This window comes from Temnothorax longispinosus, chromosome 2, assembly GCF_030848805.1.
Source record: "Temnothorax longispinosus isolate EJ_2023e chromosome 2, Tlon_JGU_v1, whole genome shotgun sequence".
Lineage (NCBI taxonomy): Eukaryota > Metazoa > Arthropoda > Insecta > Hymenoptera > Formicidae > Temnothorax > Temnothorax longispinosus.
Window position 1 is genome coordinate 1,825,265 of NC_092359.1, and position 26,096 is coordinate 1,851,360.

The following is a 26,096-nucleotide window of genomic DNA, read 5'->3' on the forward strand; positions in this document are numbered from 1 at the left end:
GTATACCCCGTGTCAATAGGGCGCATTCATTCGCACCTGAGCGGCATGATGCACCTGGGCGCAAGCTCGTGAATAAATTGACGATGTTCCGCTCGTTTTGGACGTTTGGCTCCGTCGCCGCGACGCGTCTCGTTATGACGCCATTAAACTTTCCTCACACCGTTAATAATCTGCGGTGTTAATTAATGTCTACCTCCCACCCGCTGCGTCGTGCGCTACACGACGCGGACTGTGTCACAAAGTATTAACCGCCTGGACAAGCTTCGTCGACGCGATTCAGTTTATTAAATTAGAGAATTAAAAGCGGACAATGCGGGTCGCCGCGAGAGAACGCGAAACAACGAGAACCGGTCGCGCGGCAATTTGCAAAAGATTGCATTTCGAGAGAGCCCGCATCCCAGAGAAGTCTAAAGAAGAAGAAGAAGAAGAAGAAGAAAAACAAAAAGATGAATGCAAACACGAACTCTTATCGCTGTTAGCAAAATGATTCCTGCAGAAATATCGAGCGCGAAATAATACACTCTTTTCATACAAAAAGGATGCGTTAATCGTGGAACTGAAAATTGCATGAATATATACGGATAGAACGGAATTTCTTCGTTCGGTGCAAAATTGAAGAAGCTCATATACGGAGTATGAGCACCGAGAGTGTACCAGCTACTCGTGCCGAGCCGTCGCACTTGAAGAAATCCCTCTCCTTCCCACGCGAGTCCTTATGCCATGTATCCCTTTCGTGTCACGTTAGAATGCGCGGAGAGAAGAGAGAAAAAGGAGAGAAAATGAGAGAGAAAGGGAAGAAGGAAAGAGGAAGAGAAGGCGAAATTCAGGCGAAGAAAGAAAAGAAGAGAGAAAGAGGGATCAGCAGGCGGTTCTGTCGAGGAGCTGCATACCGAGGAGCTGGAAAACGCATTGTTTAGGCTGCACTCACACCGGCTCAGGTGGGTGTGTCGCGAGCGTGAAATACCGGCGAAGTGACTCCGTCGAGTGAGCCCTGCACTGCACTTCGAAGCGGTGCTCGAGTCGCGCCGCAGATTCCAGCGGACCATCTCCATCCGCGAGAGGTAGAGATAGAGAAAGAGACAGAGAAAGAGAGAGAGAGAGAGAGAGAGAGAGAGAGAGAGAAAGAGAAAGAAAGAGAGAGAAAGAGAGAGAGAGAGAGAGAGAGAGAGAGAGAGAGAGAGAGAGAGAGAGAGAGAGGAGCATATTTGATCTACCGACCGATTGGAGATGCGACTCTCTCTCTCCGCGGAATCGATTCCACTTTGATCGCGGACCTCGTCGCGCTCCTCCAGGGCGCATTTCCAGATTAGCCCACTCGTACTCGATCGCAGATTGGATAATCGTTCGCATTTTTGCGTTGAATTAAACATCCTGATCCGTAATCGGAATTGAAAGTTGTTACGAGCGCGGGTCACGATGTGTAAAATGAACTCGCTTCAAAGATCCTCTCCTAACGTAGAATGTAGGACGCACTAGTTTCATTCCGGAGTAAGTTTAAAATCGTCATTGAAATTAAAGTCGGAGATTTCGGAAAATTTTCTGTAGGTGTGAAACGAGTTGCGTTTAAGAAAAATTCAATAACGTGAGTAACGCGAGAGTTCGTATCGTATGTATTTCGTAATAATTTTACGTAATAACGTTTAACAATGTCGTTATGCTAATGCGACAACTGACAAGAACTCGGGCTGCATTAGATGCAGCGCCGAGAAATATTGCATTGCAAAATGAAAAGGAAAAAAAAAGATCCGACGCATGGAACTGTGTCATGGTACTTTCTTCCTTTTTTCCTCACGTTTCCCAACTCGTAACTCTTTCTAACCGGTCTTAAAGGTCTTTAATTCATGGATATAACTAAAAAAATGAGTTTTAGTTTTCGTTGTCTTGCTCTATTTGCACATATATGTAAGGCTCGTTCTTTTTATTATTCCTAAATGAGGTTGCATCTTGCTTCCACAAATATTTGTTACGCTATCGTTCATAAAAACGTGTATATGTAAATGTATATTATGTATACGAATGTGAGTGTATCGAGCTTGGGTTCGCCAAGTCCAAATGAGTGTGCGGATCAGTCATCCCTCTGAGTTTTTAAAAGACTGCACTAAGTACGTTGATGGCGACATCCAGCGGGCCTCGGCTGAATTTATGCTTCCCTATCGCGGTAAAGCAGAGAACGCGGGGATCCATGAGTGATCCAATATGATGCGAGTAATCCATTGGACCACTCTCTTTATTAGACACTCGTCTCTCGAGGAGACGCGCCTTAGGGATAACGTTAAATTCATGAACCCCGATTAGAAATACGATTACTCGAGATAACTACTGAAAAGTACGACTCGCCCGTACTAAATCATACCTCGTTTCGATTTACCCCGAGTCTCGTTGAGGTCGCTCAATCATCTTATTGAATCGATGATCAATTACTCGGTCGAATATAAGTAAACGATAATAATTAACGAACGGTTGCGAGTCCCGAGAGCGGCCGATAAAAACTTTTATATCGGGCTATAAAGGCGAGCGGGATGACTATCGTTTAGTGGGTTAACCGCTGGGTAACGCCGCATACAAACGTTACTCGCGGAAGGACTCGACGGGGACATAAAGAAGCGGTGGGTTACAACGGCGAGGAGCCGATCCGGTGACCTGCGGGAGACCGGAGGGCGTAAAAGTTCGCCCCTCCCCCACGTGCTTACACAAGTCCAATGTACTTACCTGCAAATTGGTTCGTCTCGCTCGTCTAGCGGATTCAGGAAATTGCCGTCGTTCACCGCCGAAGACGTCGATCCTCGCGGCGACCTCGGGCCGCCCTCCGGTTCGCCAATCAGCACTTCCGTCCGACCATTTTGGAAAGGGCTGCTCGAGCGTCGTTCCCCGATTCTTCCGCTCTGCACCGGTAGCTGTCGGAACAAACATACGCGAGTTTACGTCTTCATGAATTGACACCCGAGTTTACCGTACTTTTTTTTACGGGCTCCTCGATCAGTTTGTGCGGCGGATTTCTCCTTAAAATTGCTCGGCCATTTCGTTAACTTTCGATATCTTTGCAACCGATAACAATTTTGCTGCTTTTCCGAAATTAAATCGAAGCAAAACAATACGATTTAATCTGTGCACTGTTAAATATTAAAGAATAAAATTTAAATTAATAAAGGTAAATAACATTTTGTTATTTTGACCATCATGTGTGGTGAAATGTATGATTTTAACACGAAACAGTATTATTTTAACTCTATTAATTTAGTTAAATTAATATTGTTTTAGTTTCTTTTTTTTAACAACGACATATTGAGTAGGAGCAGTGGCGATTTAAAGGAATAATTAAAAATGACTCAAATTGAGTACAATTTGACACTACGAATTTAATAATATGTATATCCGGTTAATAGAACACGTAAATCTGACAGATTTATTGATGCGTTGAAACATATCCAAATTGTTCAATAATAAATTTGGAGTAATTCTCATTTAAGCCTATAAACATGTGAGAAAATATTTGTAATAAAGAAAAGTACCGTGATTGTTGCCCGGCGCGGTTAATTCAGCGAAATGTTCTACAGAACAATAAATAACAATAGCCCGCGAGCCTCGTGAAGACTACCATTAACGTGCCTAATGTTGGCAATTAAGCGTGATAAACTACCGATGGTGATTTACTATTCCGGAAACTGTTTAATAATTACTTAAGGAAACCAACGGATGTTGCTTATGCAAGCGACGAGCGATTAGTGCCGACATAACGTGTTGAAAAATATATGAAGGGGAAAAATCTACAATTCTAATATAACTATATATACATACATATATATATATATATATATATTTGTACTGATCATTATGTAACGTATGTGCATTATATCGCGGATTTTCCCAATTAGATTTATATTTCAAAATACAACGTAAACATTTAATTGTATTTAATAATTTACTGTTGTACGCAGGTGCTGCTTTATATTTAAATTAACATCTCTTTATTATTAGGCACAAAAGATTCAACCCGACCGTATATTGGCACATTTCCTATTGACATATCTTTAATTCATCTCTTTATATAAATAATCATTTTCGCCACTAATTAGACTTAAAATTTGTTTACATGTATATTGCAACCTTTTAAAAACAAATTATTCAAATGCAATTTTTTTTCTTGTATTTCTACGCTTCTAAAGTGAATTGTAAGTTTACGTTACCAAGAGGTTCGCCTCTTCGCAGCTTTGTTGCTTTTCCAAAGCGTCCTTCCGCTCCTGCGAGGTGTCTTCCACTCGGATGTCCGCCTCTTTTCCTAATCCCTTTGGAATCGTACCGTTGCTAAGTTTGGTGGAGAAAGCATTCGTCCCCAATTCCCTGAAACAATTGAGACAGGGTCGGGATTAATTAAAACGTGACGATAAAATTAATCAATCAGCCACCGATAAGTAATAACTATATAGTAGAAAATGTGCTCTCCGACTTTCCCTATTGTACAAAACAAAAATGGGCCGCGCGAACGCGCCGGCATTGTGAAAGGATATCAATCACGACAATCGCAATTTGTCACATCCGGTCTGCAGCGATGCCTCCTATAGGCACTGCATACATTTTCCCGGTTACAACACAGACGTTGGTTTATTATGCTTTGACAGGAACATCCCAGGGGATATTAATCCTTCAGAAACTAATTACAAGTATTGCGCCTGCGAAGCGACATCGCTCTGGCCCTATCTACGACACAAATTATTTTTAATCGACTCCGAGGTACCTGGACCCCGAGAAATCTGTCATTAACCGTAAATTTAACAGCGAAAATTTTACAAGAAGTTGAGTTTTATCCACGACGCCTCGCATCGTCGCAAGGCACAACAAACTTGTCTCGATATAAAAGAAGGAAAGACTTACTTGTCCGCCAAAGTAACCGTAATTTGGCCATTCGATACGTCTTTCGAAGTCGAGTCCTCGCTTGTGGACGCTACCGCGTCGTTTATCTGGAACAAGAAGTAGTCCGAAATAATACGTGATTCTCGCTAGATTTTATTCCCGATGGAATTAATATAGGAATTAGCAACCGCTAATATCGCAGTAACACCAGTTTATTCCAGTAATATTACACCACACGACGCATGCAAATATTGCAGAAAGGCTACACACCCGCGATAAACAATAAATTCTACCGTAATTACAATTTTTCTTTTATTTGGTTGCGATGATTGAAAATTTGATCGAATGGAAGGTTATCGCAATCACGCGATGGTATATCACGGCGTAGTATTCAATTTAGCTTTATGAAAAATGGCTGATCGCACAGTTTCACTTCATTTTTGTCGCACGTGCTTCCGCATTTCTGGGCAGAATACAATCCCCGTATTTATCTCTATCTCTATAACGCGTGACGTGTAAATCCGCAACTTGCCCGTGCCGCTATATACATTGATTTTAAAAAGAACTTAATTCTCTAATAAAACAATTCCTCGTAAGTATAAAATCTGATAAAAATAAATTCGTCGACATGCATTTTACAACACATTACATAAGTTAAATTCAAAACTGATTATTAATGCCTAACGGCGTGTAGATAACGACCACGATAATATCATCACGAAAAAAATGCTGAAAACTCTTTTTAAAATATATCCTTTCCTCAAATATATATATAGTGATAGCAATGTCAAATGTTTCATTTTGCTGACAATATTTTTGAAAATAAAATAATTTTTAAAAAATTTAATGTAAACAACTAAAGTTTACTCTTTTCTTCAGTCAATTAAAAATATTATTACCGGTTACATATACAATATTATTATATAACTGAAATGTTAGCTCTTTTATAACAGTAAAAAATCTCGAAGTCATAATTCTAAAGTGCCATGTATACGTTATCCACAGACGTAAATTACGCGTAAACGTCCGACATTGCAGTATTCCAACACCACTGTCTTGGAAAAATTCACGCCGCAAAATGGTCAGACAATTTCCCAAATGGCACTACTATATCGCACGAATTAACCGGAGGTCCCTCGGTCCTGCGCCTTCCATTTATCCTAATTACTGACATAAAAAAAAGACAGAGAGAAAGAGGGGAGAGAGTAATATGCCGGGTTGTTGATAGCAATAAGTGGCTAACCGTGCTAGGAGTGATACGAGCAATATCGAGAAAACTCGTTAACGGTCGTGATGTTACGACATCCTCGCGCGGTTTCCGTTCCAAGATGTGTTTCGCGCGATACGCGAGAACCCGATGCGTCGTGCCTGTTTACGCGAGATTTTAAAACCCGCATGCCGTATCGCGATCCCGCATACGACCTTAAAATATCTCGGTCGGCACGCGATTAATAACGAACAATGCGCGGAGAACTTTTCTCGGACGCGAACCGGTTGGCAAATGGTTTTGCTAATTCGATAAGTACTTTGCGATGAAGAAGGAAAGAAATATTATACAATTGCAATCGAAAGATATGTAACATCGTAATACAATATCACGAAAGTTATTTGTTATTTCCACGAACCATTCCCATAAACGTTATAGTGGAAGTCGAACTTTCACCAATAATTTTCGATCGAAGCGAGCTTGAATGCGAGAGTGAGTAAAACCAATTTTCGCGAACTCATATTCGACTGCAGAAATGTATTTGGATGTGAATTATAACTCGAGGCAGAAATGGCATCATTAATCGCTCTCGGAGAGGAAATCCGTTTCAGGCGCAAAAGGCATGAGCCTTTCTCTTGTAACTAAGGAAAAAAAAATCTATCAAACATGCGCATTGATGAAGCGACGGAGAATTAATTCAATCTCTTTGACTGTTTAACTTCAACTATTTATAGACATGATCTTACGCTTACTCGCAATAATATTTATGAGAATGTCAAGATAGGAAAAAAAAACGTCTGTCGGACACACAAACGTGAAGGAATTTTCACACGTCGATGTAATATCGAAGTCCGAGCTCGACGGGATTACATCGGTTTCTCTGCTGAAAAGTACGATACTCTCGAGTGAAGTGTCGGATGGCGCCAATATTTGTCGCTCGGTTACTAACTCAGCGAGACCGTCGGGTATATCGATACTCTCGAGCATCAGCTTTGCTCTCGCGGACGAGCGCGTCGTCGCAGCGCAACGCGCTCTCGGGGCGGGGAATTCCGTCCTCTTTTTCCCCGACGCATATTACTCTCTTCGCGTTTCTCTCCGCGACAATGACGACGCGACGCCCCCGGCTGAAATCGCGGGGGCGTCGATGGCGATCGCTGAAACCCGTTATTGCGTAATCGAAGCGCCGAGGCCGAGGATTTTGGACGCTCGCGCGAAGGCGCGAGCGAGCGAGCGACTCGCGATGCAACGCGAGAAAAACGCGCACTCCTGTTCTGCACACTCTCGTAAACAAGGCCGCGCATAATCGCCGTCCGCCTCTCACTCCGCGCTCATTTACTTGGCATTCCACATTTCATAAGCAGCCTCCGTGACGACTCCGCGCGCGCTCGCTCGCTCGCGGCCGATCGATTCATTTGCACGCCACGCCGCGCGTCCTCCCATACGCGGAGCACGCACGCGGATGGCCGTCCGCGGCTCCGCGCGCACAGCGAACGATAAGAATCGCCGCGGCCGGAAGACGGACGCGCGAGAAACGCGCGATGTCTTTTTAACACGCGTATCTCCTATTGTTACTCGCGCGCCGATTGTCAGATTGTACTCAGGATTGCATCGGTTCTGTCAACAGCGAATTAAGGTCACGGGCGCGAATTGATTTTAAGGCAAGGCCCGTAACGAGGCATCGCGCGCTAAATATTTTAAGCCCGAGAAATTTTTAAGCGCGTTAAACATTATTTTTTTCAATATTAATACGGGATTTCTAAAAATGAGAGAAAATCGAACGCGATCTAAAACCGCCGGGCCGGAACAAACTACTGCGAACATCTCGTTTATTTTTCTTCCACAGAGAGAGAGCGTATGTAACAATCGATTTAAAAAACCCCGAGAACCACGAAAAATTGGACACGACGGTGGATTTAAAACCGGCTCTGGTGCAAAAAAAAGTGACGTGTAAAAAAGGTGACTTCTCTCATTCGGCGCGGTGAGAGGTGTACGTTGGAGATCGTATCTCGGCGGGGCCATCGAATCCTTTTCGGACACGATATTAACAGGCAATTCCGGCTAATTACGTGTTTCGTTCTTACGTACCCGCTGATGTAAAATGGCCTGGATGTCGCGCGGCTGGATCTTCTTAAGTGCCGTATATTTCTGCAGCCTCTCCCTCGCGCTCCTGCGAACAGAGAAAAGAAGAGCCCGCCTTGAAAAGCTTGTCGCCGCTTATCCTTGGGAAGTCGAACGCGATACCGGAGTGTGAGTCACGGGAGCCAATGTGCCTTATCGCGCACGAAAGTCTTGTGTTTCCGTTCGTCGCTTCTCCTCCTTTCTTGCGGCAACGCGCGCTACACGACTGCGTTTTGCGAATTGCCATTGCTGAAATCTTTTGTGAAATCTAATTCGCGACGGCAACGATTATCCGTTCTCATTAAATGTACTTTAACGGCAAGTAATCAGGCAATCAGAAGCGATTTAATGAACGCAATTTTCTCAGATGAGTCGTGCAAATCGAACCGGTCCGGTCTTCCCGTGATCGAGATAAATATACGAACAGATTTTCCATACGAGGAAAAAAGATAATAGAATAAGTGACGGATAGATATGAATTAAGAAAATTAATGTCATATTATTAACATCGTTGCTAATGTTAGTATCGTCGCGTCCGCGAGAAGTAACGCCGATCGGATCGATATCACGAAGAATAATAAAAGAGAAGAGAGATATCGGGGGAAGCGAACTCCCTGATTTTTACGGCCCCTCGTCACGAGCTGTCATTATCGGCTCGGTCGGGGGAACGCGCGCTGCTTTCGAGCGATTCCCGTGACATTTAGATGACGCATTCTCGCGTTCAATCAAAAACACGTTCGCCCGCTGGACACCGCAGCCTTTTATGTGACGTTTAATCGATACACGATTCCGCCCCGACAGGGATGTATTTACTGGAAGCGGGGCACTAGATCTCGTCTCGCGTGCGTGTGTACATTGTGTCACGTAGAGACAACGTATACGCTATAACGTTGCACTCTCGAGGTAGTGGCACCCGCCGCGCCGTCTCCCTTACTTCACCGAGTGTTCGTTCAAAAGTTTATCTCACCTTTCGACGGCGATAATCCAGGCGTCTCGTATCCGCCCAGCTTTCGGCCCGTCCAGCTCTTCTGTCGGGAATTCACGAAGAATTAATTAGGCAAATTTATCGCGCATTTAACACGCGTCAAAGGAGCCATTACCGGGCCGCGGCTATAGTCAAATATAGCGGCGGCCGTGTAACGGAGAGCGGAAATAGGTGAAGCGCATTTCTCCCCGCGTCTCTCTTTCCCCGCGGTGAGCCTGACAAATTCCCTTCGTTTCTCATTTACTCCGCGCAAGAAGCCACCGTGTGTTTCCATTAATTTAATATCTCTCTCTCTCTCTCTCTTCCTCTCGCCCGGGCGATGCTTTTTTTCCTTTGTTTTTCCTTTTAATTCTGCGGAAGAGGAGAGACCACGTTAGCAGCATTTTTATTCCCCGTCCTCGGGTAACCTGACCGTCATTCCTTTCGAAACACAACGAAACATCTCTTAAGCCGGGGTCTACATAATACGTAGTTTGCGAAACGCAAGACACACGTACGGTCTACGTGTCAATCCAACCTCTCTGTGTATAGATGTTATATTGACACGTAGACTGTGCGTGTATCTTGACGTTTCGTGAACTGCGAATTATGTGGACCGGGCTTTAACGCGACACGCGGCCGGCGAACGAATTCGCCGCATTTTGCGCGGCGAAAAACTTTGTGCACGCGCGCACAAAGTCCACATTGTCCTCGTAACTTTTTGCCCATCGGTTTATTTATATCGTCCCTTAGCGGGGAATAACTACGGACCTATCCGCGTATCAACCCACTTTTCTATAAAAAAAGAAAAATCTGATCGATCGCCGGCTACCGTTCTTAGTGCAGGCCGCATCTTCGTCGGCTTCCTCGTCGTCGATGAATTTTATAGTGGACAGATCAAAATGCCTCGCTACACCCTCAGGCGCCGCCACGTGATTCAAGGGCTCCGCGAATTTCGGCGGAGGATCGTCGACGATCGATTCGTCGACGACGATCGATCGGCTATCGTGACCCGAACGCGACGAGCAACCGCAAAAGAGTAGCTCGCGAAAAAATTTCGACATGCTCGTACTTTGTATCGAACAAAGAATTTTTGCAGCGAGCCTTTTACGAAAGAAGCGCGAGCTTTTTACGTTCACGAGCAAAGAATTTTGTGTTCCCTGCACACTTTTAGCGAGCTACGCTCATCTTTTTAATTGGCATTGAACCGCATTGATTTAAATCTATTTTTAATTACGTTCTATTTATAAAAGCGTACATAGTCCTATCATAAATATACACATCCTACGAAAGATTGAAAGATGGGAGGTAAAACAACTCGAGAGGTGTTTATCTCTTAATGCAAATGGTGTCTCTCACGTGTCTAATATAATATTTCAAAAGCCGTAATTTACTCGCCATTATACGGCGAGCGCGAAATTTCGTTTTTGTAACTTTATCTGTAATGTAGGTGGACCATTAAATTTTTGTTTCGCAATATTGTTCTACTTCTTTATTAATAACGAGCAACAAAGAAACGAGCCACAATACTGCATTCCCATTTAATAATGCAACGGCATTCCGAAAAGTCGTAATTAGCAATCTAGTCGATTCATCGTTTACACTGGCTGCAATTGATTGGCCAACTCGTTAACGATATTCGGAAACTGATATCGGGCACCGTTTGAAACACTGGTGAATGAAAAGCTCGCGCGGCGACTTCCGAAAGCCTCCCTGAAAGAGGACGGTATTCGCGCGTGCACACGTGTCACGAAACTAGAAAATAAACTCTCCGCCGCAGCCGGCGACTGAGAATGGATAGCACGGGCGCATTCACGAAGGAGTTTATATTTGGAACTTACACGCTGGCACACGGACGATAAAAATTGACAGAGAGCGCCAGTTCAACGCACTTATATAGCACGGCAGAGGGATATAAAGACAGAATGTTTAAGGAATTTGCGAAAATCCCCGTCGCCCCGACATTCCCGCGGAGATTGAAAGAACAAACGCCAAGATCGATATAGTGTGTGTCAGGGCGTTCTTAAATTCCTGAAATACGTGTAGACCTTCCCGGGGATCGTGCCATTCTTTTTGTTATCACTTGATGTGATCCCCCGACCTGGTTTTCTCGCGCAATCCGCTTTAGTGCGAACCAAGTAACTGATTAAATGTACGTCTGGCGGTTTTCGTTTCTGAAGAGACCTCAAGACACATTCTATTCCCGGGCTATTGGAAGTTTTCACGAGCGAGAATTCAACCTCCATTTCGCGATTTTTCGCGTTTAAAAAAAAATAAAATAAATGTTGATAAAACGAATAAATTCATTCCTCAAATATCATTAGAGTGATTATCGTTTCTGCGTTACGAAAGATAATTATTATTTTCTCTTTCGATTGAGCCAATTAACACAATTGAGTTTCTCTCGTAAAATTCACTCGGCAAAATCGTTCGCATTTTCCAATCGCTTTGACAGCTTTTGATATTTACTTATGGTGCATACATGTTATTGTATACGCATACACATGCACCATACAGTCCATGCACTTCGTACTTCGTTCATTGTCTTCCGAACGTGTATAATAGCTGACATAGTGTGCGCCGCAATTGCATATCACTTGAAACGCTCTAGATCAAGTCTCGGTGAAGCTTTCCGTGTCACTACCTGCATACATTCATTGCCTTAAAGCCTTTTGTGCTTTACCGAACGACAGGAGAAGCGCGCCAGGCGAAGAAAACTCTCGCAACAGTTCCCGCTCTGCTCCCTTTTCAAAATGTTCTGGCTTAGCTCCAAAACGTATTCAGATATGGCACGGCAATTCGGAGAAAGTGTGTTTTCGTCTGAAAGCGCACACACCCCGTTTTTCCTATTTTATCGCAAAACGGTTCTGACATTCCGTGACAAGTATGAATGTCACGAGCATATAAGCATGATGCACAAAAGCCAGCCTTTGACGAATTTATCCTGGGACGGGAATAAACCGCTGAGAATTATCAATAAAATCCAAATGTTGGCATTAAGTTATTATTTTAACTCTATAATCACTTATATAAATGGATAGTAATTAATTTGGATATATGTATACCGATCTTAATTTTTCAATAATGTTCGTTGATAATTCGTCATTAAAATTTTTAAATAATTCCGTAAAAACGAAAGAAAAAGAAGCAACTTGAGATAGCTTCTGTAATAATGTATATGTAGAACATAAACCACATAAAAGTATCACAAGTATCTATAATTTAATAATAATCTATTTTATTATTATATATAATATATATTTATATTATAATTTAATAATAATTTTTTATTCGACTTGACAGGCTACCTATATTAAATACAGTTATCACGACGTGATCTAGAGCGTTTCGACCATTGATTTTGATCCCTTTCAAGTGTAAATCTATAAATCACAAATTTAATAATCAAAAGGCATGTAAATTGTAACTCACACCACCAAATAAAAAATCATTATTGTGTTAGTTATTGGCGATTCAGAGTTTCACATTTGATTTGACTGTAATTTAATATTGTACTACGTAATTATAATAGAAATTACGGTATCACTATTAATTTATTAACACAAGTTAATTATGATATATGTGTGCGGGATGAATGTGCAAATACTTCGTTAGCAGTAATTCCCCGCTTAACGTGGCATATATATCGCCGCCTCATTCTCATTCCGTGTTTACAATGAATAAGACATTCGTATATGAATACGGCAAACGGAATTCAGGATCAAATCGCATTTAGCGTTAAATGCGGCGCACAATGGAGGCGCGAATGCGGACCGAAGGCAACGGGAGATAGGGACTAAGGCTAGATGAAGAGGCATTACGTTCGCAAATTTGGTGACGCGGTAAATTCGGGTCAAGCAATGCGTTGCCGTGATATCAACGTTGTGTCTGGAGTAGTCTCCTCGCGTGATCCTCGGAGAGATCTACTTCGTCGGAACGGCAACTAGATGCTCGCGCATATGTCGTGTGTATACGCGTATACAGTACGGCAATCAACTATGTTACGCTAAGTAGGCTTTACCCGAGTACCTAAGCCAGACCGCTCCCGAAAGGCACCGCGAGTTCGATAGTTGGACAGCGGTTAACTTGCGAATAATTAAAGCCCGGTCGATCCCGGTGCTAAAATACCGTGCTCAAAACCGTAATCGTATTTTCTATCCTGTCGAGCAATCGCGTGAAAATTAGCGCCCTGAAACGCAATATACGCAACAAAAGAAAAGTGAGTGAGAGAGAGAGAGAAAGAGAGAGAAAGAAATCCGTTCCATCTTTCTCCAATTACTATTTCGTATCTTGATCTCGTATTTCGCACTTTGACGTTATCAAGATAAATAAATAGAGCACAGGTAAACGTAAAGTTCAATTTTTCTCGTTATCACATGCGAGTGATTATTAGAAATCGTGCTTTATCGACTAGAAATAATTGTCTCTGAAGTGATGATGGGAATAACATTTTTCTTCTAACAATTTTCATAAATTATGAAACGATATCTGAGAGACGATATATCTATTCTATACACATTGTACATATACGAGATACCATTTATGTATGAAGATAATACAAGAAGAAACAACTGTACCAATGCGCGGAATGATTTTGATCATATGAGTAGTACGGCTTGACGCAAGAAGAGGCGAAAACCAGTTTTCTAACTGTATAGGCTGTGGCCACACAGTGATGCATGTAGTATACATATATGTACACAGAGTCAAGCTACGGCGAAGCATGCCTACCGAGGTTTGGACATTTGATCTATGAGACAATATTTTGACCCTGTACACAGTACGTCAAAATCTACTACCAAACTATTTGTAAATTTCTGATAAGCTGATTTAAGGTACTTTGCAGAAGACTCAATTATTAATGCAGGCTAAACGCAGCATCCGTAAGGATCTTACGGTAATATAAAAGAATCTTTAAGATTTTCGTGAAATTTTTATTCAGATTGTCTTACGAATACTTATGTAGCACAATTAATTTTCTACATATAACGATCGAAAAATATTAATTTAGACACGATGTAATTAAAATTTTTTAATTCTCTTTAAATACGTGATTTTAATTAAAAGTGCAATAAATGTATGCCGCTTTTATGTATTCTACAGTAACTGACAGACAACTTTAATTACGTCTGCGTTTAAAATACGCGAAGTCACTGTGTATATATTGCTTCTCTAATTACTGCAATCACTTTTAACAGATATTGTAGACAATAAATAAATCAAGCGGTGAGCACCTTTGCTAATATTTCTAGGAAAATTGTGTACGTTGCAAATTTGCATATATATATATAGAAGAATTAGTCATCTCCTTTTTCCTCGTTCTTTTCTTCACAATCATTTCTATGTACGGTCACGTTTTAATATAGTTTTGCCGTTTTAACGTTTAACTATTCGTAAATATAACGGGCGCAATAAAATTTAAATAAAAGACGATTAAACGAAATAGTATTTGTTTGGGTTCTCCACGGTGGATTACGCGAAACGGCTGGTAAATTGTCGGAACGAAAGGCATCACTCAAAGATTATTGAAGGTAATAGAGAAACAATCGCTAACGGACCGCTTACTTTTACGAGCGCGATAACTGTTTTTCCAAGATGTATCGAATCCGAGATGATGATTTCAGCATGCGCTGATTCGACTGTCGCCTTCTCTCCCTCCCTCCCTCCCTCTCTCTCTTCATCAAATTCTCAAGAAACTATACGCATTATAGTTGCCGGATCAATATATCGAGTATGCGACCTAATCGCGTTGGTATGCCCTAATCCGTAGGTACATCTAAATAATTACAATGATATATACGATCCAGCCTGATGACTGTTGCGTCACAATAATGACGGGTGGACTAAGTTTAAAGAAAAAGTTCATTTTAAAAGAGATGCGCGCATGTACAAAATAATACATCTCCTTTTCGAAATTGCTGTCGCTCCATTCAAAATGAGATTATAATTAATTTTCATATATCTAATATCTAGTAGGTACGTAATCATGGACAAACGCGAAAGGAAATAAGTAGGATAATTATTAACGTCTCTTATAGTGATCACATGACACTTATTTAACGCGTTACATCATTGCGTTGCGCGGAGGGCTGCGGAATGCCGGTGCAAGACCCACTTAAGGAGTTACAGCAACGACGGAAATAAAAAAAGATCGCGCAGTCAGCGTTTTCACGAGTGTCCAAAACAAATTTCTCCGCTGGGTATATCGTAACATGTTCATTTCTACAGAATTCAACGATATTAATTAATGTTCCACCTCTTCTAAATCTCAAATCCTCTTTTCGATAATCTATTCGATGTTCGGCTTACCTACATTCGTGTGTGATTATGTAGATTATTCGAAGGAAAACCTAGTGCAAATCTGTGCTCGAGAGAGACCCGAGATTCGTATCCGAGCGCGGATTTCGGGATACAAATGCGATACCTACCGATCAGCGGCGATCTGTTTGGTATTATTCGGTATATTTCGGTTTTTTGGTATACAAAAAGAGAGTTTTGCAGCATTTAGCAGCCTTTTTTCTGTACTCTGCGCGTCCGAATCCATCAGAATTCAACAGGTTGGGACGAAAACAATTTAGCGCGTATCACGGAGGGAAGTGCGCGCGAGACGATTTAAGCGATCGTGCCTAATTTATACGTCGGCGGTCGATCTGCTCCCGGGTTGCTCGTTCTCGATTTCTGCTGCATACCTATCGCGTTCTCGCACGCGAGCGCATCGGCGCGCGTATACAGGGTACTCCGGCGAGAAGCGTGAAAAGATCACGAGACGGTGTCCGGTGTGCCAAGTCCGGATTCCAATTTTCCTCGACGAAAATTTCATTTCGACCGTCACGTCTCGCACACGGCGTTCGTTTTCCTACGTCGAACGTTCCCCCGGTAATCGAGCCGCAAGGTGACTTCTTGTCGCCAAACGTTACGTGGTCCGTTTCTTTTTTTTTTTCCCCCTACATTCTTGAAGCATCCAAACCCGTCGAAACTACATCGCGATTCCGTTTTCGAAGATCGAAAGACTCGGTTCGGAAAATGCTATACATGTATTTCGATCCTGCGCCAGAACGAATCTCTCCGAATTCGAGGAACACAAAAATCGCTTCTTCACTCGCTGTTCGCCGGACACCCCGTATACGCCGCTCCGGTTTCCGCGAGGCACTCGTTCGACTGCATCCCGCGTGCCTCGCGCTCGTAAAACCCGCGCCTCTCCCGTGTCTTTACGTTATACCGCGGCTTCACGCACATCTCCCGTTTCCTACTCTCCTCCGTCACGTCACGTCCGTCCGTACGGCGTTCGGCGCGTCGGCGCTTCCTCGTTTCCGTGACGGCCGGCCGTGCCGTACATTCAGTACATCGGTATACATCCAGGAGCGCGCGCGAATACGCCCATGCCACGACAATACGCGTTTGACACGCATCGTGGGCAGCGCGATTGTTAGCCCGCGTCGGAGAGGGGCAAAAAAAAAACACATTCCGCATTATTCGCGGTACGCATGTACGCACACGGAAGGCGGATGTGCGGCCGCGCGGATGTTGCTCGACGTGAAAATCACGCGGGGCCCAGCCGGTTCACTGGAGAGAGAAAGAGAGAGAGACTCCCTTTTTTACATTTGTCTATCTCTCCCGAATCTAACTATGCATACATGTTCTTGTAAAGGGGGGGGGAACAAAAAGAGATCGAACGTTTTATAACTTGATTTCGTGCAGATCGGGATGGTTCGAAAGAATATTTCTCGCGGACGAATTTTAATGGATAAGTTCGCGTGTCATCATAAATGAAAAAAGAAAAGTACGTACGTGACGCAACGGACAGCAGATTTAAGAGGATGAACGAAACTCAGGAGCGGCGGAACAACGTTGACGTTGACCGATGATGCAAGAACGTAAAACAAACTTTCGCGTCTCTAACAATGAGTTATTATTATGGACACACGTCGGTCACTCTCCCGACACTTTTCGAACGAACTAAGATTTGATGTACACTACAAGTACATCATTGTCATGTAATATTATATTGTTTATAACAATTATATGTAACTATAACATGAATTGTAATAAATATAACATTCATATATCTTGTGGATATTTATTTAATTAGTAAGTTATATGTTGTATGACATAGGGAATCTTATAAAGCTTTGAAAATAATTTCGCAAGATGCATTTCTGACATTACATCCGTATAAAGAACCGTATAGAATGACGAGGTTCTAAATAGCCGTCTATATCTCAATGCAAGGAATGCGATTGAGCGGAGGACGTAATATAAAAGCGTGCATAAAACGCAATAGCCTATCCTGGAAAAATCTGTTATATACCCGATTCTAATCAATATTCCTAACGTTTCGCAAAGCGCGAGGGATGAGTAGAAATGGAAACGCGCGCGCAAGAGAGGATATCATTTAGACTTCACACATGCAAATTTATACAAGATTAAAACATTCATGCAGGATGCATTAACGCAGACCTTTTCATTGTGACAGAGAAGAAAAAAAGAAGGACAAACGAGCGATGTGTGAGAGAGTTAAATAATTACACGCTCTCGCGCAAGAGATCCCGCGAGGACTCGAGAGTAACGATGACGTGGGCGTGGAAAAAGGAATTTAATTGATCCGGGTAGATGAAAAATGAATTTCTATACAGATCAAGTAAGATATTTCCACGGTGATATTGAAAATTCGTTAATACTCGCCAGATGACACGGCGGCAAGGGAATCGGCGTGACTGATCGACGAGACGAGTCGAAAAGGAAGGATTACGCGCGATTAATCGAGCGCGAAGGCTCGGTAAAAATTATCGGCGACCGGCGTGACAAAGCGGCACGAGAGAGAGAGAGAGAGAGAGAGAGAGAGAGAGAGAGACTTAATAAAAGTCAGGCTATACACGAGCCCCCGCGGTATATACCGGGCTCGTAAACGGCGCGCGGACGCGAGCTGAAAACCGCGGAGCGCGCGACGAGGTGTGTATCGGAAATAAGTGGCGCGCGTGATATTGCGAAGTCGACATGTCACAAGAGACGGTGAAAGAGAGACGAATGGCGGAAAGAGGAAGGGAGAAAGGAAGGAGGACAGGCGGCGGAGACGGAGTGCGAAGCGCGTTGGCACGTTCTGGTACCGATGGCGCGTTACCCAGAAAACGCGGCCCCCGAGAAGTCTGCAGATCTCGACACCGCGCCGGGGGATCGCGTCAAGTGCGCCCGATGAGAAAGGAGCGAAAAGAGCGCGACGAGAAAGAAAGGAAGCAGCGTTACCTTTTCGAGCGGATCGACAGGTCGCCGAGATGATGACGATGATGAGAGAGCGAGAGAGAAAGAAACGTACGGGATGAGAGAGGCGAGAGGCAGGAAGACGGATCTCCTCGTTGGCTGGCCTGGAGAAGCGCTCCTTCAAGTTGCTCGTGCAACCACTGCAACCACCACCACCCCACCGGACGGCGATCACCGCACAGAGCGCACCTTAATCCATCACGAATTTCACTCCTCCGTCACGCGCGCATCGATCCGCGGGAGATGACCGTTCACCACCGACCCGCGCTCGTGATCCGCGGATCGACCGCGAAGCGGAATCGCGGCTCGTCCGCGCGACGACGACCGCTGGCGAACCACACCGCTGCGCGCGCGGAACCCGAACGCAGAAACCGGACGCGTGAGCACGTTGCGCGTTTTCTCGGTTGGCTTCACCCGATATATACGGCACTCGCGCGAACTCGCGCCGCGATCCTCGACCGGACAATCGGCGAGAAACGAGAAATCGCGAGAGCGCGTTCTCCAACAAGGAGAAACTCGCTACGTGTCTCGACGGCCGTGTCGCGTCGTCCTCGTCGACGTCGTCGTCGTCGTCGTCGTCGTCGCGCTAGAGAACGGACTCGCGGCGTCGCGGCACCAGGACGAAACGGAGCAGCGCGCGCGGAACCGCTTGGCGCGCGTACGAACGGCTCCTCCGTACTGGCCGCGCGGAGCGTGACAGCGGATACCATTCGAAGGTTATACCTCCTGGTCCGCCATGTGCAGCCGCCAGCCTGCCCGCCTGCCTATACCTGCCTCTACCTGCCTACCTCCGGAGTTCTCCGCTCCTGCCTCTCTCTCCCTCCTCCCCCTCCACCCCCTCCTCCTACTGCGATACCGACGATACCGTACGCGGCCACCTGGAGCGTTTACCTGGCGAACGCTCGGACTCGCACGAGCCTTCCCGGAATCGGCCGACGGTCCCCCCTGAACGCCGTTCGAATTTTGCCGCGCCGACGAATGACCTGCCCGCCGATCCTTCGGTCGCGTCTTTCTATTGTTCACCATTCAGAACGTCCAATATGCCCAAACAAATGCCTAATTACCTAAGAAATACGGCCGAATTTGACTGGCGATGAATCCGAAGGTAGCATGATGTAAACGCAACTTGAAAATCAAACGGCCACGTTACGCGCCGCGTAAGCGAATTTTAGCGAACGTTAATGCTGTATACGTTAATTCGTGTACAATAGAATGAAACAGCTTAATGGGGGGATGATTATTGAAATAATCAGAATGTGCAGGAATATATCATGGGTTTCGATAAATATCGAAGCAAAAATAACGATACAGAGGCGTGCATTTCAAGTGATTTAAACGAATTAAAGGGCTTGTAATTTCGCGTCCACTTCACGGATGCAATATTGAAATCGATTGCAATAAACCTGTTATCAGCGCGCGCAATATAGCGGCGCCATTCATATGAATGAATCACTGTATTATCAGTGTCCGCACGACAGCGACGCGTTATCGTCTATGCTACACGCCGCCGCCGCCGGCCGACAACGGGAAAAAGAACGAAATAATTATTTCGAAGCGCAATAGGGTGCGAAGGTGCGAATCTGTATTCATAATTCTCTCACGCGGGACTTTCCTGACACATACGTATGACGAATCCGTTACTTTTGAAAGGAATGCGGAATTCACGCTGCAGAAGTTTTCTTAATATTCTCCGGACCGTCGCGTCGCTCCGAGCACCGTCGATCGGAAAATTGTGTCCGGCAGGAACGAATTGCGACTTCGCCCCAGCTTTTCCGCGACCAAATTCTTACTTTCGTCCTTTCCGTCAAAAAGTTTGTCGCGCGTGACGTCCCTACGATGTGTTTAAAAATGCTACGCGTTTGTTCAACGAGGGCGAGAGCACGGCTACGGGGCAATGTGAAATCGACCGTGGCCAATGTATTTAAACTGTATATTCAAATTCGTACGAATGTCTGCCCGGTTACGATAAAGCAACAATACCATCCGGTCGGCGATAAAATGTCTCATTTGCTTTAAAAACATCTGTTCAAAGAATAACACGTCGCCGGCATTTGAAATAACGAGGACGTAGATGAATTCAATGTGAAAAGTATAGCTCCGCTTCACACAACCCTAGTTTATCTTTCTCTTTCTTTCGCCTAATCTTCCACATTATTGCGCTCGTTGTTTTCTTTGTAATTTAAGATTTAATAAAACTTGCCATCCATCTTTGCTACTTCTTCGACGCTTCACTTATTTCCGTCCTATTTCTTTTAATATTTAATAGCTTGAAATATATAATATTGCTTGATTACTTTTAAAAATAGATGTAAAAGCGAAAACTCGACTCACCCATCTTGTTTCCGCTTCTCCGAAGGCGCAGACATATTGTTCGAGATTGGATGCACTTAAATCAAAGGAAACACAATTATCTGTATTATATATAATTAAAAAAGTATAAAAATAAAATATATACCTATATATTATATATATGCTATATATTACACATTTTCCATTTTTCTCTTTTATAGGAATATATTATTCATTAATTATCTTCATTTCCGAAAGAGCGATGGTGGTTCATTAAGAAATGTGTGATAAATTATGAAGTATAATGAACCGCTCCATTATATAAATAACATAACCAGAAATATATTATATGCTGATATAATTACCTGATGTATGTATTGAATGACTTCATTATGAGTTGCATTTTCTAAGGTGCGACCGTTCACTTCTAAAATTTCATCGCTCACTTTCAGAGTGTCCATATTGTCCGCTGCCGATCCTGCAAACACACGCATAACGGTGAATATAATCTTACTACAATTTGCTTTCACAAATTCAATTGTTATATTATACGTTATAAGGCTGCATTCCGATATTTACTGTCGACAACCGTCAGTACTGAAAATCTATAGTATACGTGGCGCAAAATATAGAAAAATATAGATTTTCAGTACTGGCAGTGATTATCGAAATGCACAGCCCAAGTATTACCTACAATATTCAAATATTATAATAAGTAACGTTAGGAAGAAATTTTTTGTTGAACAATTAACTCTGATACGTATTGTGAATATTGATTGCATTTCGTGTTAAATGAATATTACAGCGCGCCTTCGAACGCGATATCGCATTCAATAATCCGTATAATGAAACGAGACGTCGAAGCCTGCTTAGCCTGCAAAAATCCCTGTTTAAATGTTCATGGATGTAGCACATAATCTGCTTCGTAAACGGGAACGTATCTGCTAATGAGCACGGCCATTTAGAGAGCATTGCGCGCAAACGAATTCAAAGCAACCAACTAAAGTATTTTTTTTTCCTACATCGTACAGAATGCAGGATGGCGCGAATAGATCTTTTCCCTCGATAAACTAAAGGAAAAGAACGCTATAGGGATGTAACCGATTTATCAATGTCTTACAATTCAAATATTGGTAGTGGGATAATTAATACACCGTGGCTAATTTAACTTCGTAAAGTATGTAAAAGTCAATGTAACGCTCATGTTACGCTAATGTAACGCTAGTACAAGTTGTATCAATGCATCGCCGATGTTATACCTATCTTTTATACAAAGATTAATTCCTAAAAAAAAAAAATTTAGATTCGATCGTCCTCCCGAGAAAAATATCCAACGGGAATCAAGGGAAGAAGAAGCGAGACATAAAATAGAGCGAGTGCCTCCTTCGGGGCGATAAAGCGCGCGTTACGATAAGTAAACATAAAGGTCAGCCTATAAATAACAACGTCGCGAAACACGTCGTCGATGTAAATCGTCGCGCATTACCGTAACACGTCGAGCAAATCGGAAATCCGTCCGTCGCGTCGCACATTTCCCGTTTCCGAAAGCGTGCGACGTGTGCGTGACGTGTAAAGCTGCGCGCATGTGACGATCGCGCTAACGAGAAAATTATCACTTCTCATTTAGATTCGACTAGTAATGCGCCGTCGCATACTCCCCCGAGCGATCCAGGATAATCGCATTTACATCTGAAGAGACGATCTCGAGCGATTCATTCGACGAATATTCGACCGGGCCGATGTTAAACGCCACGCAGGCAGACAAGACAATCTAATACCTGAAAACACCATTAAATTGTTATCCGTCAACATAAAAATTACGTTGAGCATGGCGTGAACTCACAAAAGTATGTGAATGCCTTCGAAAATTTAATTCACAGATTATATACGTTCCATAAACAGATCGCGCATTGTTTACATTTCAAGTACCCGATACTCCGGGTGGTTTCATTCACCATCATCGCGCGAACGAATGTTTCGCGGAATATCTGACGTCTGTCGAACATAGACATGTATGTATAAACTAACGAACAATCGCGCCGTAGTAAAACGTGCTAATGTAAACGCGCTATACGTACCGTACAGCTTGATCTTCCCATCGTCGTTCGTCAGTATAATGATGTATCCTCCTAGATCGACCATTTTCGCTAGTAATTATCCGCCGTACGTGTAGAGGGGTAGTTCGCTATATTAGATTACCTCGCGCGCGAGACACTCCGCGCGAGTGACGACACGCGAGCGCGCGCGCGCGCGCGCGGGCGGGCGGGCGGGCTTTCGCGCAACGTGCACGGTAAATCACTAATTACTCGGCACTACGTTACCGGGTCCGCCCCGAAAAATCGGTTCGCCGTTATTAACGTCGTTAGCACATGTCATTTTCCCGGTTTCCTCTTGCATCCTGCACTTCATTTTAGGTATCGACCTCGTGACCTACTTCGCGACCGGCTATACAACGTACGACGATTATATTTTTCGCACGACACGGGGAACGCACCTCTTTCCTTTCCTCCACCTCTCTCCCTCGCTTTCCGTTTCCGGGTGGCTTTTCTTCAACGTACACACCCCGACGTGCGTTTAACCGCGCCTTCCCGTCGTGCTCGCCGCATTTACGATCGTGTATCGCGAGAGATCGTCGATCGGCCGTTTATCGGGAAATCCAAGACTTCTGTCTCCTCCTCGTTTTTTTTTTTCTCTCTCTCCGCTAAACGGACACTAAGGCATCTATGCTCCACACGAGGGGTGGTATAAGAAAATTGCTACTACGACGAGAACTACGATATACACGCTCGATAACTCGGAGCCACCTAAGAGATGGACTAAGGAACACATAATTATCTTTACGTTCGACACTCCACCAGCGTGTCACGATTTTATTACGTATTATACTCCCTTTTACGTTTTTCGTCTCTCTTTCTCTCTATATATATCCCTCTTTTCTTTTCTCTTATTTGAAATCGTACGCTCTAGCTCCGCCGTCCGATCGTCCTGATCGTCCTCGCGGTCCGTCGCGACGAGGGCAGTGAGAGGAAACGAAGCGGCGCCTCCACGGGGCCCGTTATCGCGGGCCCCCCTACATCCTTACGGCGACGTGCCTCGCGAGCCACGGCGTGAGGAATAGCGATCGCCGGTTCACAATCCCACGGCGAGCCGGAGCGTCTCGTTATTGATCAGCGCTTCGACTAACGTCTCGTGTGCCGTTTCCGTGCACGCACCACCGGCCATCGTCCTGTCGTTTGCGTTCCGCAACCACCGCATCGGCCCCGCGCGGCAGCGGTGCACGGTGCACGGTGCACGGCGCCGAAAAACGATGTATTAGCTCTGACTTCCGACCAGCTGCTGTCGCCGTTGCCGCCGCCGCTGCTGCTGCCGTCGTTGCTGCTACCGCTATTGCTGTTGCTGTTGCTGTCGCCGCTACTGCTGTTGCTGTGGCTGCTGTTGCTGTTGCTGCTGTTGCCGCGGTTCCTCCGATCCCGCTGTGCGCGCTACCACCCTCCGTGCGGCCGCACGTCGGCGACGATCGTTACGGGGCATCTGGTCAGCAGCGCGGGGATCGTACACGACGTCCCGGACTTCCCGCCGGATTCCCCGGCGACGATCGAGATCATCGCGCGCGCGATTCTCGGCCCCCTTACGCAATTGTCGCTCTCCCCTCGCGTCACTCTCTCTCTCTCTCTCCCTCTCGCGGCGCGCGCTTGCCGTGCGCGCGTTTGCCCGAGTCTGAATCGAGGATATCGATCCGCGCGATCGCGAGATCTCAATTGGGGGGTCCTACCCTCACGGCTCGCTCTCCTCCGCGGCACGCGGAACAATTGATCCCTCGACGGGGATGTTGAGTCACGCTACTCTCGCGGGAACGACAGCACGTCCCTCGTGTCGCTGCCTCACGCAGCACGGCGACGCGGCACGGAGACGAGGATCGAGCCTGGGTGCACCGAGCCTCCGCGAGGATCCCGCGATCGACATCACCGTGGCCATCGACGAGTGGCTCCGCGACTCGCGACTCGCGACACTCCTCCGCCCGCTCTGATGTCTTTCTCAAGTCCTCTCAGCTGTCCGACTGCACTCTCGCGTCCCGTTCCTCTTCGCCGAGGATCAACGCCGAGATCCTCGTCGAGAGAAACTATTATATGGATTTCTCCCGAACGGAGAGAGGGTCTTTGGCTCGGATCGGATCTTCTCGAACGATTTCCGCGCACAAAATAAGTACTCCACTTACGCACTCACGCACCGTCTCTCAGTCTCTCACTCTCCTTCGTGTCACAGGTCCCCGGGTTGAGACACAGCGCAACTGTGCCGTGCTCTCTATTTCTCACCCTCCTCCGTCAACGACGGCGCGCAAACCACCACCCTAATCGGCGCCGTGCAGTGTGTGTGTGCACCTCGGGAGCGGCGTACCGTCTCGAATCCCCGGCCGAATCGCGACGCGAGTCCGATTAACTTGAGAGAATGCGCGCGGAGGCGGGCAGGAGGAGAGGGGGTGGCGGGGGCGATGGTGGTGGTGGCGGCAGCGGCGATGATCCGCCTCGCGGACGACGTCGAGGCCGATCCTCTGGGGGAACAGCGCGAAGATGCCCGCAGCGCGAGATGGGTGTGAACCCCGTGGGTACGTGCGCGTTGACCGACGGCGGCGGCAGCCCTGCCGACACCGCTCTCTCTCGCCGCTGGAGCAACCCTCCAACCTCCAACCCCTCCGCGGAGCCGCCTCCAACCCTCGCCACGGAGCGGCGTGAGCGGCGACGGCGACGACGACGACGGCAGTCCGCGCCGGCGTCGTCCCGTTGGCGGCAATCCCCGGTCTTCGACTTTCGTTTCGAGGCCCTCTCCTCCTGTATACGCCGCAACCTTCACGCGGTACCTGCGCCGTCGACTGTAGGGGTAGGGAATGATCGGAACGCGCGCGACGCGACGGCGACGGTTCGGGGCGCGTCGAGATGAGTGCAGGATGCGCGCACGGGGCGGCGTTTCTCGCGGGCCTCGCGGCCGCGATCGACGATCCATTGGAAATTGGCTCTGGAAAATCGGGGAATCGTTTCTCGACATCTCGCGATGACTCTCCAGCTCTCAGCGGTCTCAGCTCGGCCGCGATTTGCGCGCCCTATTTCTCTCTCTCGCGATTATTAATACGATTTTCCTCGGCCCGCGAAGGCGGGAGGTGCATCTCCCGAGAGCGGCGGTACCGAGGGTGCTATTACGCCTAAAGCCACCGCTGGCGTTATCTATCGTATGACGAAAATTGCGAGAGAACCGAACGCACTTTATCGACTGCTCTCTTGACTACAGATTTCTCCATGACTTTTTTTTTACTTTTTTTAACGGAAATTAACTGAAAAGGCATTACGCCATGTGCCGGATTTTAAGTTTCAGATGAAATATAAACTAGTTTCCGTTCTATGATTTTCTATTATTTTTAGCAAC

General features: G+C 45.4%; 1 protein-coding gene across 3 annotated transcripts in view; it reads right to left on the reverse strand.

Annotated features, from left to right (window-relative positions):
* LOC139808805 (protein PALS1) overlaps nt 1-25,535 on the reverse strand; it is a 65,923-nt gene extending 40,388 nt beyond the window's left edge. Inside the window, exons 1-8 of one of the 3 annotated variants that reach the window (XM_071771220.1) lie at nt 22,760-25,535; nt 21,047-21,159; nt 20,724-20,778; nt 9,141-9,201; nt 8,141-8,222; nt 4,870-4,955; nt 4,185-4,338; nt 2,710-2,894 (exon numbers count right to left, since the gene is read on the reverse strand). In XM_071771220.1, coding sequence (XP_071627321.1) covers nt 2,710-2,894; nt 4,185-4,338; nt 4,870-4,955; nt 8,141-8,222; nt 9,141-9,201; nt 20,724-20,778; nt 21,047-21,159; nt 22,760-22,823 — 800 coding nt within the window. In that variant the 5' untranslated portion in view covers nt 22,824-25,535. Of the gene's footprint in view, nt 1-2,709; nt 2,895-4,184; nt 4,339-4,869; nt 4,956-8,140; nt 8,223-9,140; nt 9,202-9,969; nt 10,217-20,723; nt 20,779-21,046; nt 21,160-22,759 lie in introns of those variants that run through there. The other 2 variants (XM_071771224.1, XM_071771221.1) reach the window with 2 other exon arrangements.
* Nucleotides 25,536-26,096: the final 561 nt, after the last annotated feature.